This window comes from Pangasianodon hypophthalmus, chromosome 10, assembly GCF_027358585.1.
Source record: "Pangasianodon hypophthalmus isolate fPanHyp1 chromosome 10, fPanHyp1.pri, whole genome shotgun sequence".
In the NCBI taxonomy this organism is placed as follows: Eukaryota; Metazoa; Chordata; class Actinopteri; order Siluriformes; family Pangasiidae; genus Pangasianodon; species Pangasianodon hypophthalmus.
Window position 1 is genome coordinate 8,540,227 of NC_069719.1, and position 16,758 is coordinate 8,556,984.

Consider the following 16,758-nt stretch of genomic DNA (forward strand, 5'->3'; position numbering starts at 1 on the left):
TTCCATAAGGGTTAATGGTTCTAGCTTTCTAATGAGTTTATACTTGAAACTGTTTCTGTGGTTGTAGGGTTCCATATATAATAAGATGGACAAGTTGAAGAAACCTTCATTAAGATTATTTGTAAGATCTGACCTTGTGTCAGGAGAGTGTAGGTAGAATGTTCATCCAAATTTGATTAACCCCAAAAAAAAAAAAAAAAAAAAAAAATTCTGATCGGGACTGATTGAACTCCCTAGAATTCACACACATAGTGTATGTGACCTTCCACGCAAAGGAAAACAATTCATAAGGACTTCCAAAGAATATAATGTAAAACAAAAACTAATCCTCAAAACAACAGCAAAACTTTCACCATTGGTGCAAGGGATGGCAGACTATCTCCTGTCAATCACAGAGTACTAGCCAATCGTGGGCTTCTGTGAGCTCTAGTATGTAGAGGAGGGTGGATAGCTCATTCCTCTGAGTGTGTTATGCTAAGCAGCAGTTTGTCTCGGAGGACGCACGGTCAGTAGCTGATGGATGATACGGTAGAGTTGGCTGGTGGGTGGGAATTGGCAAGCATCCAAAATGATGAGAAAATAGAAAAAAACAAAAAAGAAGAGGCAAAAAAAACCCTAATGCCCATATTAGACAGTGGAAGTTGGGCCATCTGTAATAAAAAGTGTGACTGTGAATAAACAGTGTATGTATAAACAGCTCCTCAAGTTGGTGTAATGAACATCATTACTGCACAAACACTTTGTTCTGCAGTTACAGGCTGTATAATTATCACATTGTAGTAGATTACGGTCTCAAAAATATTTCACCATGTATAAGACGTGAGATTGTGAAGAGAAAATTGCCGTAACAGTATTTATGTCCTGTTCTCCTCCCTGGATAAAATCAGAAGTGTTTCTGTACATTGGCTAGATAAAGGGCATGGAGGTGAGAGCCCTCACTGACCACATCATTATGTAATAGCGCAGTCTGAGAGGAGACATCCATGCTGTGGGTGTTAATTCAACACTGGGAAGTTCCATGTGTGGAAATCTATGAGCTGTTCACCACAGACAGACGGCGGTGTGTTCGGCTTTTGTACCAGCTGTGGAACACCTGGTTCTGCACCAACCTCGGGCGGTAAAACGGTCTGACACATTCTCTGTTAATTGCATGTGTGTGTTTCTTTCTGTGTTTGTAGACAGCGAAAATGTGAGAAACATGTAAAGTGTATAAGAAAAAAAGGGAGCACAAAAGCTGAACGAGTTGGTGATCTGAGCTGAAAGGTAATGTAAGAAACGTGTGTGTGTTTGAGAGAGAGAGAGAGAGTAAGTCTTAGCATGGTAGCACTGGACTTGTATAACCAGAATGCCAACTGTACCCACAAATACAGTTTAAAGAATAAAGAATATGGAAGACAGAACCTACACAAGTTATTGCGTTATGTAACAGAGCAATACATAAGGAGAATATTAGCCTAATGTATGTGAGCCATGTGTAGCTCAGTGGTGAGAGAAGACCCTCAGGACAGAGAGAGAGAGAGAGAGAGAGATGACTGTCAGACTGTCAAAGGAATAATAATAATAATAATAATAATAATAATAATAATAATCCCTGCTTGTGTCCTGTGACAAACTGACAGCTCGACCTAGTTGCGCAAATCCCTCCAGACATCACAAGCATTTATTAACTTCTCTGATTAAAGATCAGGACGTTCCTCAACTGTTCCTCATCCTGAAAGCAGCCTCGACTGATTCCTAAAGGTTCGAGTCACTAATGCGATGCAAGTCTGGGAAAGCCTGGAGAGAAATCTGAGCAGATTAGGATCTAACCCATGTGCTTGAAGAGTTGGAAATAATCCCATAAGCAAAGAGCCCTGGGGCAGTTGTGGGATTAAAGTAGCTAAATTCAAATAAATCTCCAAAGTACTCAGGGCTTTCTCACTTTGGAGGACGACTGACACATCAATGCAATCTCTCATTTACAACAAAGCCCTTTCATGAGACAGAAGGAGAGACAGAAAGAGAGAGAGAGAGAGAGAGAGAAGAGAGGTGGGAAGTAAAAAGAACGCATGGATGGATTTAGTGAGAACTGAAATGATGAAAACATGAAGTAACAAAAAAAACACTGATTTCCATATAAAAAAAAAGAAACTGAGAGTGAGACCTAGTGTCCTGGACTTCCTTCCTTCACTTAAAGAGCTGGCCATGAAATCTCAGTCTAATTAAACATAATTACACAAGAAGGCTGAATCCAGGCTCCCAATATTCCCCAAGTACACCTTTCCCTGTTCTGCCCAGCCTCACCAAATATACTCAATTACTCCTCCAGTCAAGCTCCTTTAATGATTTTTCTCTTAGTGAGTGAGAGGAGAGAAGACGAGTGGGTGGCTGCAGGAGAAGGCGCCTTCGTTACAATGATGTTTAGTGTAGCAAAACCTAATTTAATGTGCCCTTTCCTACTGGTGTAGGCAGAGCAGTCAAAACAAATCTGTGTGCATTTAATGTGGACATTAGTATGAAATGGTCAGTGAAATCTGGGTCTGCCCTGTGAAACGAGGGGAAAAGAAAAGCAGCGCGGACAGATTGAGTCTGTTAATTGCCCACCTGAGCACAAGCCCTGCCCTGACTGACGACTCCAGGGACCAATCACAAAGTGACATCCAGTGAAAAACATGGCAAAGGGCATCATGTAGAGGGGAGTATGATCATTCTGTTTCATCTCTGTTTATTTATTCATATGCTGGCAGAATTTTCTTTAATATCTCAGGAGGAAAATACCAAGATATTGTTAACTGGACAACATAACAGGCCCTAGTATTCTCCTAGCAATAGAAACTAACTCTCACCAAAGGCACTCTAGAAACTTTTTCCATTTTGTAATATCATTTTATAAAAGCTTTCCTATTTCTGAATTGTTTTAAATATCATGAATATTCCCACACTTCCATGGTTTATATATATATATAAGGTATAGTAGATGTAGATATATAGATAGATATATCTATATAATATATTTATATATACAAATTACCTTTTTGTCACTTTTTTAATTATGAATTTTTAATTAACACAAATATAAAACACAACATGGTGTGTGCAATACTAAACAAATAAGTGATTTTTATCTTGAAGTGGTAATGTAAAAAAACAGATCGTGAAAGCAGTGATAACTAAGATAACTGAATTTCATTTTTCATCCAAGCAAAAGAAAATCAAATTCTCTGTCTTTCCAGAATAAACAAATGAATGTGCCACATTTTCACAGTTCACACATGCTTTATTCTGCCTTCTGATTGGTCAACAGACGTGTCACTCACCGGCAGGCTGGAGGGACGGTCCTGCTGGATCAATCCCATCTCATCATGGTTGGGTTTCCCAGCATTCCCAGAAGGCTGGCTTCTGTTTCCGTAGCTCTCCTGAGTCTCCTGAGGAAAAAAGAGAGACAGACAGAGAGAGGAAGAGAAGTAAAGACAGTCTTATGGGATTCATATGTGTAAAATTGAGACAGTAGTGTCATGCAAGTCGACTCGCACCAATAACTCTTCTGCACTGAAAAAAAAAAAAAGTTAGCAAGTGAAAATATCTTGAATATGAGTAACTTTATGTAATATTTCCTATAATCTCATAATAGAAAAAAATACATAAATATACTCATAGTCAAGATATTTTCACTTTTACAATTAAAATTTACAATTTTTCACAATTAAATATAATATTATTCAGTATGTTTTAGATGGTTTTTTACATTTCAAGCTTTCTATTGGCTGATAATTTTGTTTCTTTGCAAAAATAAATGCTTAAAATTAGAAAAATGATTTGCCACGACTATTGAACAAGAATATTTCATGCTAGAATTGAGTACGGTGTCTAGAAATAGGTTTAATAATCATATATTTGGTTTATTGTAATCTTATAATAGGAAATTCTAGCTCAAGCTGCTAAGATTTCATTTTTTACAGCGTGCCTCCTCGCCTGAAGTTAAAAACCCGCAATTCTGTACAAAATGACCCTCAGTGTTTGAGTTCAACATGACTTTTGTTAGGATACAGTTTCATACAAATATTAATGATCCTTCTGTGATCAAAAGTGCAAACACAGCAGGAATGAAGCAGGAGAAAATCAAATGTTGTTCCAATTTGTACGGCAAAAACAAAGCACATTGAGCATTTCAAGCTAAATTCAATGTACTGCCAGTTCTCGGCTTGTAGCGAATAAATAAACATCTGTGCCCAAGAAAAGAAAAAAAAGAAAAACAAAAAAAGCAGTGGAACAGATGTTAAATAAATGTTGATATTATTTGACAAACACTTCTACACATAATACAGATCAACAGGGAGCATTCTTCTTAATATTAAACAGAAAGGAAATGATTTGTGCATGTCACATTCGCAGCGTTAAACCTGAGTGATTGAAGGTCAGGACTAGAGAGCGGGGAACACTACGTCTTACTCATAACCCGTTGGACGTGAGCGGCAGAGACTGGCACGGCGCCCAGCGAGTATTCTATTACCTATTAGGAAGTCATTCATTTCTACAGCGCTTTAAAAAAATACACAGCACTTCCTAAAGTAAACAGTCTGTCAAGATGAAAAGCAGACAAGGTCATAAACGGCAGGTTTGTGAGGAAAAAACATGTCTTTCAAACAGGGCACAGGTGTACACGTGTATACACACACACACACACACACACACACACACACACACATACACACTCTTACACATTTACTATATAATGTGTATATACTTCAATTTGACCTACATTTACAGATAAGTATTCAGAAAATGTGCATTAAAATGAATTCGAATGATTGTAATTGTAATATTAAACGTTTCTGTAATGAATACATGGGAAAATAATCAATGACACAGTGGTGTGATACATCCTGACACAAATCCGAGTCACGGTTGCCACCCCGAAGTTGATTATTTTCCTACAGCAGCATCTCCTGAAGTGTTTGACTTTTTTACACCAATTTGCCAACAATTACAATTTTTAATTATTAAAGAATGACTTCCTTTTTTTTAGTTACATTCATGGTTACAAAACAAATGAGTTCCTGTTATCACTTACTTATCATTTACTTATCACTTATAGCAACTATATATAAACTTTCTTTCTCTCACCAGCCCTTCTTTTTGTTCTATTAAAGATAATAAGACAAAACATACAGCTTTTTTGATCAAGACACCACAAAGAGCAAAGTTCCCTGTCCTGGAGACTTTCCTATGGGGGAAAAATCAACGTTATACTTTTGCCTGACGGTTACAAAGTGCTGACACTAGAGACTCCTTCCAAAAATGTTAAATAAACATCTCTTCATAGAAAACTTCACCATATCAGCAACTGAATGGATTTCTATGTTAAATAACAGCACATTTTTGATCTGTTTATTATTAGATTATGTAGAGCATTTGCCATACAATTCCCTGTGTAAGCTGTCACGATAGACACAATAACGCATTAGAACAAGTGCATTAATACAAACCTGTGATTTAATTACAGCAGGTAACACTATCAGAGCTGCTGTTATAGAAAATTAATCAACACCTTCTAAACCAATCAGAATCGAGAATTCAGTAGTGCCGTGGCATACTTCTGAGAGTTGATGATTTAGGAAATTGTTACAAAAAATACAGTATTAGCCCTCTGTGTCCCTATAATAATAATCAGACTTAAGAATTTGGAGATTGTAAGAACATTTTGCTGATCATCATAAAAAAAATTAAAATAACCTAAATATTTCCTTTTAGTGAATAAGATTATAGCATTGTTTGGCTACAATAAGTCAGTAGAAGTACATCATAAATATAGTAAAACCAACCTGTTTGTGTGTGTGTGTGTGTTGTGTGTGTGTGTGTGTGTGTGTGTGAGGTCAGATCCAGGTCAGTCTCTTGTCTCGTGCTTACAGTGAGAGCTAACGCCATAATCATGTACACTTTTGGTTTTGCAGCTATATGCATTCATTTCCAGATAAATGCCGATGACGTAGGGTGTAATTTCTAAACCAGTGCAGGATGTGTTTTCTAGCCTTCTAGTTTTCTAGCTTCACATAACTCATACAGAATCCGCAGTCAGGTGGCGTGTAAAGTTACAGTTGAATCAGTACACATCTAACTCATTCTTGCCCTCAAGGCAACGTCTCAGAGCATACACCGTGTGATGCCGAGGCTTTGTAAACGGCCCACATGTAAATATTTGAATAAAGAAGTCAAGATGCCTGAAGGAACTGTTTGTAAAGGTTACTTTTATCCTCAACAACAGTACAACAGTACTCCTGGCCTCTGGCACAGCGTGTCAAAGAGTTTCATGTATAACCTTACCTCTGTTATGATTTCCACGAATGATACCTTTTATTAAATGATCATACACCCGATAATTCATGAAATAATGCACTAGGGGTACGACATGGCACATAATGCATGTTCTCACCTGCAAATGTGTCCCGCTGCTGCTTATTGTAGAGGAATCAGAAAGAGACTGGGAGAGAAATGGAACAAGTGGGTGGTGGGAATGTGAAAGGTAAAGAGAATTCAATCACATTATATGAGCACAATGACGGGGAGCACTGTGATATTAGCTTATGTAAGGTCCCGTCAGTGGGCCGATTTTCCAGCATTCACAGATGGAAAGCGCTTTAATGAAGGTATTAGGGGTGAAATGAGGGGAGGAAGTGATTCCTCTTTTATCATTTTCCCTCAGCTGTAACTGTACAGTGTATGGATCGTTCATGAGGGCCTTTCCTCCCTGTATTCATCCATCTCTCTGTCTCTCTCTCTCTCTCTCCCTCTCTCTCTCTCAGTCACACACACTATATCCGTCTGTATCTCGCTCTCTCGTGTCCCCTTGACAGGCTCCTCATGACTACCAAATGAATTAGTCATTCCCGTACCTTCCGTTGCAGATCCCAGCCAAATCTGCCACTAATTCCATTAATATTCATTAAAAATTAAGCTTAATTGCATGTCTTTAAAAAGCCCCGTGCCCCTTGCTGCCCTGAGGCGCTGCAGGACAGCCATTTCTGATTTCCACTGGGCAGCTCAGCTCTTCGCCTGTCAGCAAGCAAGGGACTGAGCTGCCCTCTGTTTTTTTTTTTCCTGAGATGCTTCTTGTGTGTGTGTGTGTGTGTGTGTGTGTGTGTGTGTGTGTGTGAGAGAGAGAGAGAGAGAGAGAGAGATAGTACAAAACAGCTCAGGCTGAAACTGAGGAAGAGTGAGACTGACACGCGACGAGACACAAACATGCGTATTTCACACATGAAAGGCAAAGGAGCGATGGGAACGCGACGGAGTGCCGCGGCGCCAAAGCCGGCGTGCTGAGACGACACGTCGCTCGCTCTCATCTCACATTCAGAGCAGCGACGCTCCTATTGAATGGCATATTTTTAGAGCGTCTCGCATTTAAGAGAGCAAAGGATGCAGGAAAAGTGGAGAGTTTAAAAACACAAATACGCATCTGAAGAGAACGGAGCATCAGCGTTGGAGTGCGAGTGAGACAGCTGATAAGCAGAAGAGAGAGATTTAGCCCATTCATATTCATCCTCACGCTCCCTGGGTGTCATTAACCCAGACAACAATGCCACTTCAAATTGGGCTTTTATAATTAAAGCAATCAGAGAGTTGCCCAATATTACTGGGTGTCGAGAGGATACGAAACGAGAGGGGGAAAAATTGCCGTGACTTATTAAGTCAGCAGTGTTGGGGATTGAGGTCTTCAAAATATGAAATGACACATCAATATAACCTGGCTCTGCTGAAAGAGAAAGACTTTAAATGACTTGATAAACAAACTGAGTACTGAACCAACACCCCCTCCTGCCAGACTCTCATTTGTTTTATTGATCCAGTGCTGTCAAATTGGCATACGCATATGCAGCATTTGTCAGATTAAGAGATTTCTGCTTCAATTTACATCAGCTGTCTATTAAGTTCCACACTGACTACGAAGTCCTGCTTATGGCATTTAAACCTTGGAAAGGTTCTCAAAGATAGTTTTTCTTACATCGCCTCTAAAGTCTGGAATAGTGTTACAGAGGCCATTAAGAGCACTGGATAGCTCTATATCGGCTTTTAAATCCAGAAAACCAATTTTCACAGATTTGAGTTAGTTCCATTAATGAACTTTATCATGTAAAGTAGGGCTGCACAAGTTAAATAATTGGATAAAGTCAGTGCATTACATTAAGAAAGCTCCCTGACAAGAATGATTAATGATCACAGTGTGAGCGTAAGGTGACTTTTTTGGTCTTTGAATCCTGAGAGGTCAAAATCTCAAAGTGACCAATCAATAAGCCAATCGCCCATAAATCTATGAAATTTACAACAAAGTATAAAGATAAACGAATCAATAACTATAACTAGTGCAAGTTAAACAAGTTGGTATTACTATCTGCACAGTTAAAAATGAGAGTAAAGCATAATAAATGAATTTGCATTCCTAATGTAAACTTTGTGTAAACTTTTAATCTACGTAAACCCTTTTTTACAGAATTTTATGGAAATGTGCTCTGTTAATAAAGACTGTTATTATAACCGGATACAATATCTCAGTGACTGTAGAATATACACTCATTATTACATGTACATGTTGTAGAAAATACAGTGTATCAGTCAATCGTCCTCCTCTCACTAGTGTAGACATGTGCACTCCTCTGGGTCACCTTAATGGCTACATCTGTACTGCCGTGTTCCAATACAATGTCTCACAGATTGGATTCTTAACCAAGCAATCCCCCTGACCTTTTACACGGAGCAGGTACAATACTGACCCACTTCCCCCTGGAGATAACACACACCTTGTGACTCACGCCCGGAGCATGCTGAGAATAAAATCACATCATCACATCACGGTCCCCTGTGCACACACCTGATAAAGAAACAATTGCAGCTCCTTCAGTTCTAGTGCTTGTGCATTTCTTTTCGTCGGGATCACGGGACTCCTTGCTTGTCTGTGGGAGAAGAGGAGTCCTGAGGAGTCCCGAGTCATGAGAGTGCACAGGGGAGAGGACATTACGACTAATTACCCACACACGTTCCAACAGGAGCCGCTTTACGTCATGCAAGACTAGAACATTAACACAGAATCATGTTTGAAATTCCTAAGTAGGGAGTGCGTAGACACAACGTCAGCTTACAAAATGAAATTTAGCCCCTATTCAGCTAACATTTCCTAAATGAGGCCCCAGGGGAGAGCAGCTTGAAGAACAACTCGCTTTCAGCTCCCTGCTTGATTAAGACTGGACAAACAATCAGAATTTGCATCTGAAATGCACTGCAAAACAAATAAACATGCCTCTAGAAGCAGAGCAAATGCACACTGCAATTAGCAGGTGGCAGTTTGCAGAAGGAAATGAAGAAAAACAGAAATAGAAGAACAAAAATCCTTCTATCAATCATCTTGCTGAAAGATTTTTTTTTTTCCTCCAGCCAATGGAAGCGGAGCGCTCGTTACCATGCACCGCGTCGCATGGCAATCCGGCAGGACATTTAGAGGACTCTGATAAACTATGCCATTTAAAAGGTTATGACAATTAAAAGCAGCTCACGCAAATTACAGTGCCTGGACCTTTCACACGGATGGATCGCTCTTATCGCCTGGCGCCAAGCTCTCGGCACCGCATGCCCTCTATTTCCTGCTGCGGCTGCCCCCTCCTGCTCCCTCCATCTCGCCTTCCCCTGCCCCTCTCCACTTCCTTCTCACTCCCCCTCCCAGCTCAGGATGCTTTTATTATCCTGTTAATTAAGCGGGCTCTTAGCTAATATTCAAATGCTGACCAATTAATGACATTGAACTTTGGATGGTACTGCCTCTCCTCCCCGGTGCCGAGGCAGCAGCGTCCTCGTGATGCCTCCTCCTCTCTGCTATCATGGGGTTTCGATTAAAAACGCTGGCTCGGGGAGGATGATACGGCCGGGCGCCACTGCCATTGCCACACCGTTTTAATTAACCTTGTGTGGTTTCAGTATGGAAGGAAAGACGTCACAATGCGCAGCTATAAGGGGGAAGCAGACAGAGGCTGACTCAAAATGGTACGTCATCACATTTTAGAATGTAATGTATGTTCATTGTCTATCTTTACGCACACCTATAAAGCAAGGACATTAAACAAAATGGCCTCCTGATTTAATCTGGTGTGAACCCATGTTTCATAATGCAGTCTAGAGTTTGATTTACAAGAGATATTTGGGCTGGAGAAGCAGAAAAAGTATCAGGATGAATCGGGCAGGTTCGGAGATTGAAAGGAGCCACGGTAGTAGAAGTATGTCAGGATCTGGCACCAACATTACATCAATATCTCCATATTAAACCATACTAAAGACCTGTCCTGAGTCAAAGCAGAAGCCAAAACTATCTGTGGAGACAGTATCTTTTATTTATCACTGAACACCATTGAAGCTCATTGTTAAACAGTGCAGTACTAGTTTCCTGCCCAATGTGATACTTGCTAATTCCTACACAGCTAGTTCTTTAGATGTTGCCAATTACTCAACAGCTACCAAATGTGAACTTAGAAGGCTAACACATGTTTTCTCCAAATCACATGAAGCCTTTTTAAACTGCTGCTGCAACATGTAGCAGCAGCTGAACACTCTTGGAGGAGAGCACTAACTGCCCTCTTTCTTATTCCTTTTCACTAAAATATGCCTGCGATTGACTAGAGTCCCTGTGATCATCATGGGAGTGAGTGATGCCATCTTGTGAGTAGGACCAAGTATCCTGTTGTACTCCAGGCATGGGACAACTACGGCATTGTCAGTAATTGAAGTCATAATCTTATGATTATCGGTTGAATGTTTATAGACCATTTTAACACGAACAGGCCTGTTCAAGGTAGATACAGAATCAGGAATATTTGCCTTATGCTATTATCAAATATCTCAGATCTTTCGTAAGTGAAACACCAGCTGACACACTATTTTAATGGCAATTAAGACTAGCATTTAAAAGTTAAACTGATTTAAACTAGCTTATATTGTAACAGGCTAGGCCTTGAGTGTTGTCAGCTGGAAGACCTTGCAAAGTATTTCAACAGATTGAAGCAAACACTCAAAAATATTGTAGTGGAACTGATCAACATATGAAAAACGCCAAATACATGCATTTATGGTAACAATTCACTTGAAGGCAATTTAGTTAGTTCCTTTATTGAGAAAGAAAGGGGTTTTCACAGATTTTCATAGATTTACCCTCTCTGGGATAGTTAGTGAAGAAATGACATTGCTTGTTAAAAATTTTGATGATGAAAACACAACTTTTAAAGGTGACTGGTTAGAGAAGTATGCAGTTATTCTCCGCTTCAGGCTCAAAACTGATCTGTTCCGAGTGTGTAGCGTTAGTCAAAAGTGGTAACATGACGCAACAAAACAGGACATAACCACTTCAAACTGATCTGTCTTATTTATAGCCATGAAGTAATCATTAGTAGTTGAGCAAGGTTACTGTCACCATTAAGACATTTTTGTTATTATTTTGTAAGCAAGGAGTTTTATATATCTGGATGCTCCTGCTCAAGTTTTTGTCAGAAGTCGTCCATTGCTTGAGTCAGCTAAGCAGATTAGAGTTAAGTGTATTGCAAGGCATAGAATATAAGTATTATTGATCAAACCAGATTCTGAATATCATAATCGACCATCAGTTTGCTTCACAAGAAATGAGGCAAGGCAAGGCACAATTCATACAAAAGGCATACAAAGTACTTTATAAACAAACTCCACTGGGGTTCCTTCAGGTTCTCCGGTTTCCTCCCACTGTTCGAAAACATGCATGTAGGAAGACCGCCTATGCTAAATTGCTCCTAGGTGTGAATGAGTGAACGAGTGTGTGAATCTGTGTGTGCACTGGTGTCCTATCTGGGGTGAGTTCTCCTGCCTCGTGCCCTGTGTTTTCCGGGATTGGCTCAGGACTGGCTCAGGGATTGGCTCTCACTGTGACCCTAATCAGGATAAAGCAGTTACAGAAGACAAATTAACGAACGAACGAGAAAAGAAAGGAAAAAAAATGTGAACATAAATGTTAGGGTAAAATATACAGAATAAAAGTAGGTTAGTTTAGTGCAGTTGAAAAGAGAGATAATAAATGCAATGTTATTAAGGAAAAGTAAATAAAAAAAGATAAAGAAAAACTCAAAAACACAGCAGATTTCTTCCACCTGCACAACCTTCAGTAAAAAGAACAGTTTGATTGGTTTAACGGTGACAGTATGGTGATGCACTGTGTCAAATGAATTATTCCACCACTCACTCTTTCGTTGGTGGAGAGTCGGAACCAGCCTTTGTTAGATTACACTGGACATGAATTTCTCCTGGCTTTCTGACAATTTACTCGTCCATTTCAGTCTCGTTTTGTGTATAATTCTCCACATTCCTTGTTTCCCTGTTTTTCTGCTCAGTGTTTGCTATCCATTAAAACCTCGAGCCTTTGTATCATCGCCCTGTGCGTGAATTCTTGACAGCTGGAGTGTGAGTAATGCATTTTGACTCGGGGTTGCACATTTATTTGAAGTACTAGAACACAACAAGCTTATATTTGAAAGGACTTCATGCCTGAAGCCAAAAGCAGGATTTATGGTGTATGGTTTGAAGATTCAAGTCTAAAACAAGACAAGCATAGAAGTTTTTGTAGGCCTTGCTCAATATGTGACATTGATCAGGACCCTGTCATACAATCAGAAGCTGAACAAAACAGGTAATGATGTTCCTTGCATCCCAAAATCTTAATGAAATGCCTCTCACGCTCTTGTCTGTTCAAGTGATTGCCACAACTACAATAAGAGGACACTTCTCAGGGAAGCCTACCTGTCATCAGAAAAAAAAAGGCTGTCACTTCTTTTTTGTGGCCTGTTGATGATTTTTTAAGCTGACGCAACACTTCTCATTGCTGAGAACTTGTGTTCGTTTGAGCGCTGACAGCTGAGGCTGCGAGTGAAGGAAAAAGTAAGGACACTCTCAAAGAGGTGGCTGATGTGTGATGTGTGAGGAAGCCTGTGACAGGACATGGCAGCGCTCAGATAGCAGATAGTAGCCGAGTACAAACACAAAGTCACTTTGTGAATTCAAACGCAGAGAATATGACGGCTCGCGTGGAAGCTCTGTGATTCCCGAGCTCCGTGCCGAGCTGGACACACGAACTCAGGAACAAAGCTGCCCTGTTCCACCTCTCACTTGCTTCCTGCCTCTGGCTATCACTCGTTTTCTTTCTGTGTCTGCTCACCACGGCCAAAAATAGTACAGCAAGGGCTGCAGAGGCCATCGATACGTCAATCAGAGAAGAAAAAGCCAAAGACTCTGGGTTTTGCCGAGAAACAGTATTAAAAGACAGTAGCTCATATGGACACTGCAGAAAATGATACAATTAAATAGAGCCATAACATTACATCAATGTCAATACAAGTTAATTAATAATCAATACACTGAAAATATAATACCTGATTAAAAAAGCTTGATTACATAACTGAGTTGATTATACAACTAATTATGATGAATTATGAATTTCTTTTCCCCTAAAATAAAATTACTGACATTTCACCACAAGCACATGATACAGAGAAAAAGCCAGTACAGAGACAGAGCATAGCAGAAATCAATACCTCAAAATGGAAGAGTTTGGCTGTGCGTGGAGCTTCACAGTAGAGATAAGAGCGGTCTCAGAAATAAACCTGTACCTGGCTCTCAATTCACACACGCAGCTTCCCGTGAAGATAAAGAAAGAAAGGTCAGGCTAAAAGCAGAGCGCCTTCACACAGCCCAGCGGCTCTTCGGAGAAAAGCTCCTAGTCCCCTGGCCAAGGCAGAGCTAACCTACTGTCTAATCTGGCCCAGCGCAATAGAAAAGAAAAAGCCACATTCCATATCAAGCTCTCTTAAGAGGCTGACTTTGGGAGAAAAGATGAGAAAAGGTTAGCGCATCTGCCGGACCACTACAGGAGATCAATAAGGATGTTTCTCAACTCTTAGCAGCACTATGCTCTTATAAATTTGTCAAGAGATGAATTCAATGCTCTTACATATGTCATTATGCATTCAGGACCAAGAAAAAATTGACATTAATGGTCTGGGGCAGTTGAAAACCTATCAGGAATTGGGTCAATGAGCAGGGAGCCAGCCTACTACCACCCAACATACCCAACCCATCCACTCAGCAAGAGAGGTGAAGAAGACCCTGAAACTTCAAAATCACCACCTCAATGACAAGGGTGGCACGAAAGAAGCCCTTCCTAAATGCAACCTATAAACTACAGTTCCTGAAGTTTGTCAAGCATCATCAGAACTACACTTGAATTTTCATTTTGTGGTAAGACTGATCTTTATGGTCACGCAAACCACGTGCACCAAATAAGTGGACTACATACAAGGAATGCCCGCTATAAATGATGGTGGATCACTGATGCTTTAGGGCTCTATACAGGAAGATCAGAATTTGGATAAAATATCATTAATCTATGGGGCGAACCTGCATTGCGTCAACACTTCAGGCTGGTGGGGGTGCTGTAATGGTGTGGGGAATGTTTTCTTTGCACACACTGGACCCCTCAATATTGTTCGGAATATCATTTGAAAGCCACAGCCTGTCTGAGTATTATTACTGACCATGTGCATCCTTTTCTAGCCACAATTCATCCATTTTATAATGGCTAATTCTAGCATGATGATGCGCCATGTCACAAAGCACAAGTTGTCTCAAACAGGTTCCGTGAAGTGGCATCCCAAGTTACCAGATCTGAACCCAATAGAGCACCACTGGGATGTAGTAGAAAGGGAGATTCAGAGCATGAATGTGCCGCAGACAAATCTGCAGCAAGTTATGTGATGCAGTCATCTCATAGGAATGTTTCCAACATTGAGTGTGTTCTGAGAGCAAAGAGTGGGTCTTACTCAGTATTAGTATGGAGTTTCTAATAAAGTGGCCAGTGAGTACAGATCTATATTATCAGAATGACTCACACAATACCAGTCAACCATTTAAATCACATTGTGTCTGCAGTTGTATTTTATAAAGAGCTTTACCATAAAATTTACAATCTGCTCACAACTTACAACAGTTGTCTAAAACCATTTGACACAAAGTATCTCTATATTACTAATCCTGGGTGACAAGAACATGTTCAGGCACTGCAGACCAGGCATTAAGACATATAGGATGCGGATTTAGAGAGTGAAGCATTCCACCTGATCTGCTGATTTATAGCTGGACCTTGGCAGGATCATAAAACTACCCATATAGGTCCATAATCTCCCAACACTTGTCGATATATCCACGTTTCAAAATGAGGTCTCGCCTTTCAGGCAGTGCGTGATCAAAAAGCGGTTGATGGTGGGAGATTGTCAAATATAACGCCTCCATCATTAAACTTGATGTGATTGTGGAGTAAAACTGTCCCCTCTCCAATTGAGCCTTCAATTTGCTGGCAAACACGAAAGCAGAGGAGCAGCTGAACAGAGCAATCAGCAGAACAATGTCCCATATCCGAGGTTAATGGTGGCAGAGGAGGTCTAAAAATTGGGAATCAGACTGCCAAAATCATAAAAAAATGACTTTTCATCCCAAGTTCACCCCAAAAAGATAGGGTAATAAATGTACTATAGAACAGACCCTCACACAAAGGGACAGCGCAATGCTTGGTTAGGGGGGGGGGAAGGGGTGTAAAGCTGCTTTAAAGCATGATAATTTGCCTCTTTCAGCTTAGAAAAAGGACAAACGCAATTGTTAACACTCACAACGGCTCACACCCAATTTGAATAAAAAGGATCAGTCCAAGGTGTTATCCAAAGGTCAAGTTTGCCTCTCTGCTCTCAGGACTCCTGTGGATAATTTACTATTCCAGAATACAAATAGCCTGGAGCCGACCTGACCTACATCAGCCTTCAAGTATGGGCAGCTAGAGCGAGAGAGAGAGAACAGAGAGATAAAGAGCTGGACTTGATTAATGCAATCGCCCTTTGAGTAGGAAGGCAAGGGAGCACTAGCCTGGAGTCCGGCGTTGAGAAAGAGCCGGCTGCGTTGTGAAATAAGGAGTGGCTTGGAAACAAACCTACCATAAAAAAAAATGCTTGCAGATTTCATCAGAGCAATTTCTGCTGAAGATTACACATGATGGGAAGTTGCATGATCTCTCCAGACCCTCCTGAATGTTACCAAACTTTGCCTCGAGCTTTCCCAAAGTCCCTGTACCTCCCACTTGCTTTCCTGTGACGCCCCGGAGACTGCATTTCTGCCTCCACCAGCCAAATTCCCCTCCGTCTGCAGCTGGAGCTCAGTTAAATCAGGCGGATTCCTCTCGAGCCATGAACGATGAGAACCACATGGCCTTCTCCCAGGCTTGCAGCACAACGGCACTTCTTCACATTGCTCCTTTTTTATTGGCATGCCTGTTTTCCCAAATGAACTACTTTTCATTGTTCGCACATAAACCATCAGTAAGATGTAGATTAAAAGAAAAATAGTTGCTTTTTCATAGCTATTTTGGGTAAATTGCCTGAAATTAAAGCAAAAATATTTTTTCTTGTTAAAAAAAAAGCAGATCTGCTATTAATGGGCTATTCATTTGACTGATTTTGCATGTCTAGAAAATAAAACCACAACCCCTCCAGCCACCCTGATGAGAGTCATGGCTTAGGGAGGCCAGTTCTGCCTACATGGTATGAAGCAGTGAACGAGCGCAGAGCAGGAAACGGCAGAAATAGAACTCGTGCATAATCAGGACAACTAATCAGAAGTATCAGCCCACAGACAGGCGACTCGGCAGGAGCCGCAGGAAAATAACGGCAGGACGGAGCGAGGCTTTAC

General features: G+C 40.5%; 1 protein-coding gene across 1 annotated transcript in view; it reads right to left on the reverse strand.

The window, feature by feature from the left end:
* Positions 1-16,758, reverse strand: part of LOC113545107 (AT-rich interactive domain-containing protein 1B) — a 198,100-nt gene that overhangs the window by 134,345 nt on the left and 46,997 nt on the right. Inside the window, exon 4 of the mRNA XM_026944261.3 lies at positions 3,297-3,404. Coding sequence (XP_026800062.3) covers positions 3,297-3,404 — 108 coding nt within the window. The remainder of the gene's footprint in view (positions 1-3,296; positions 3,405-16,758) is intronic.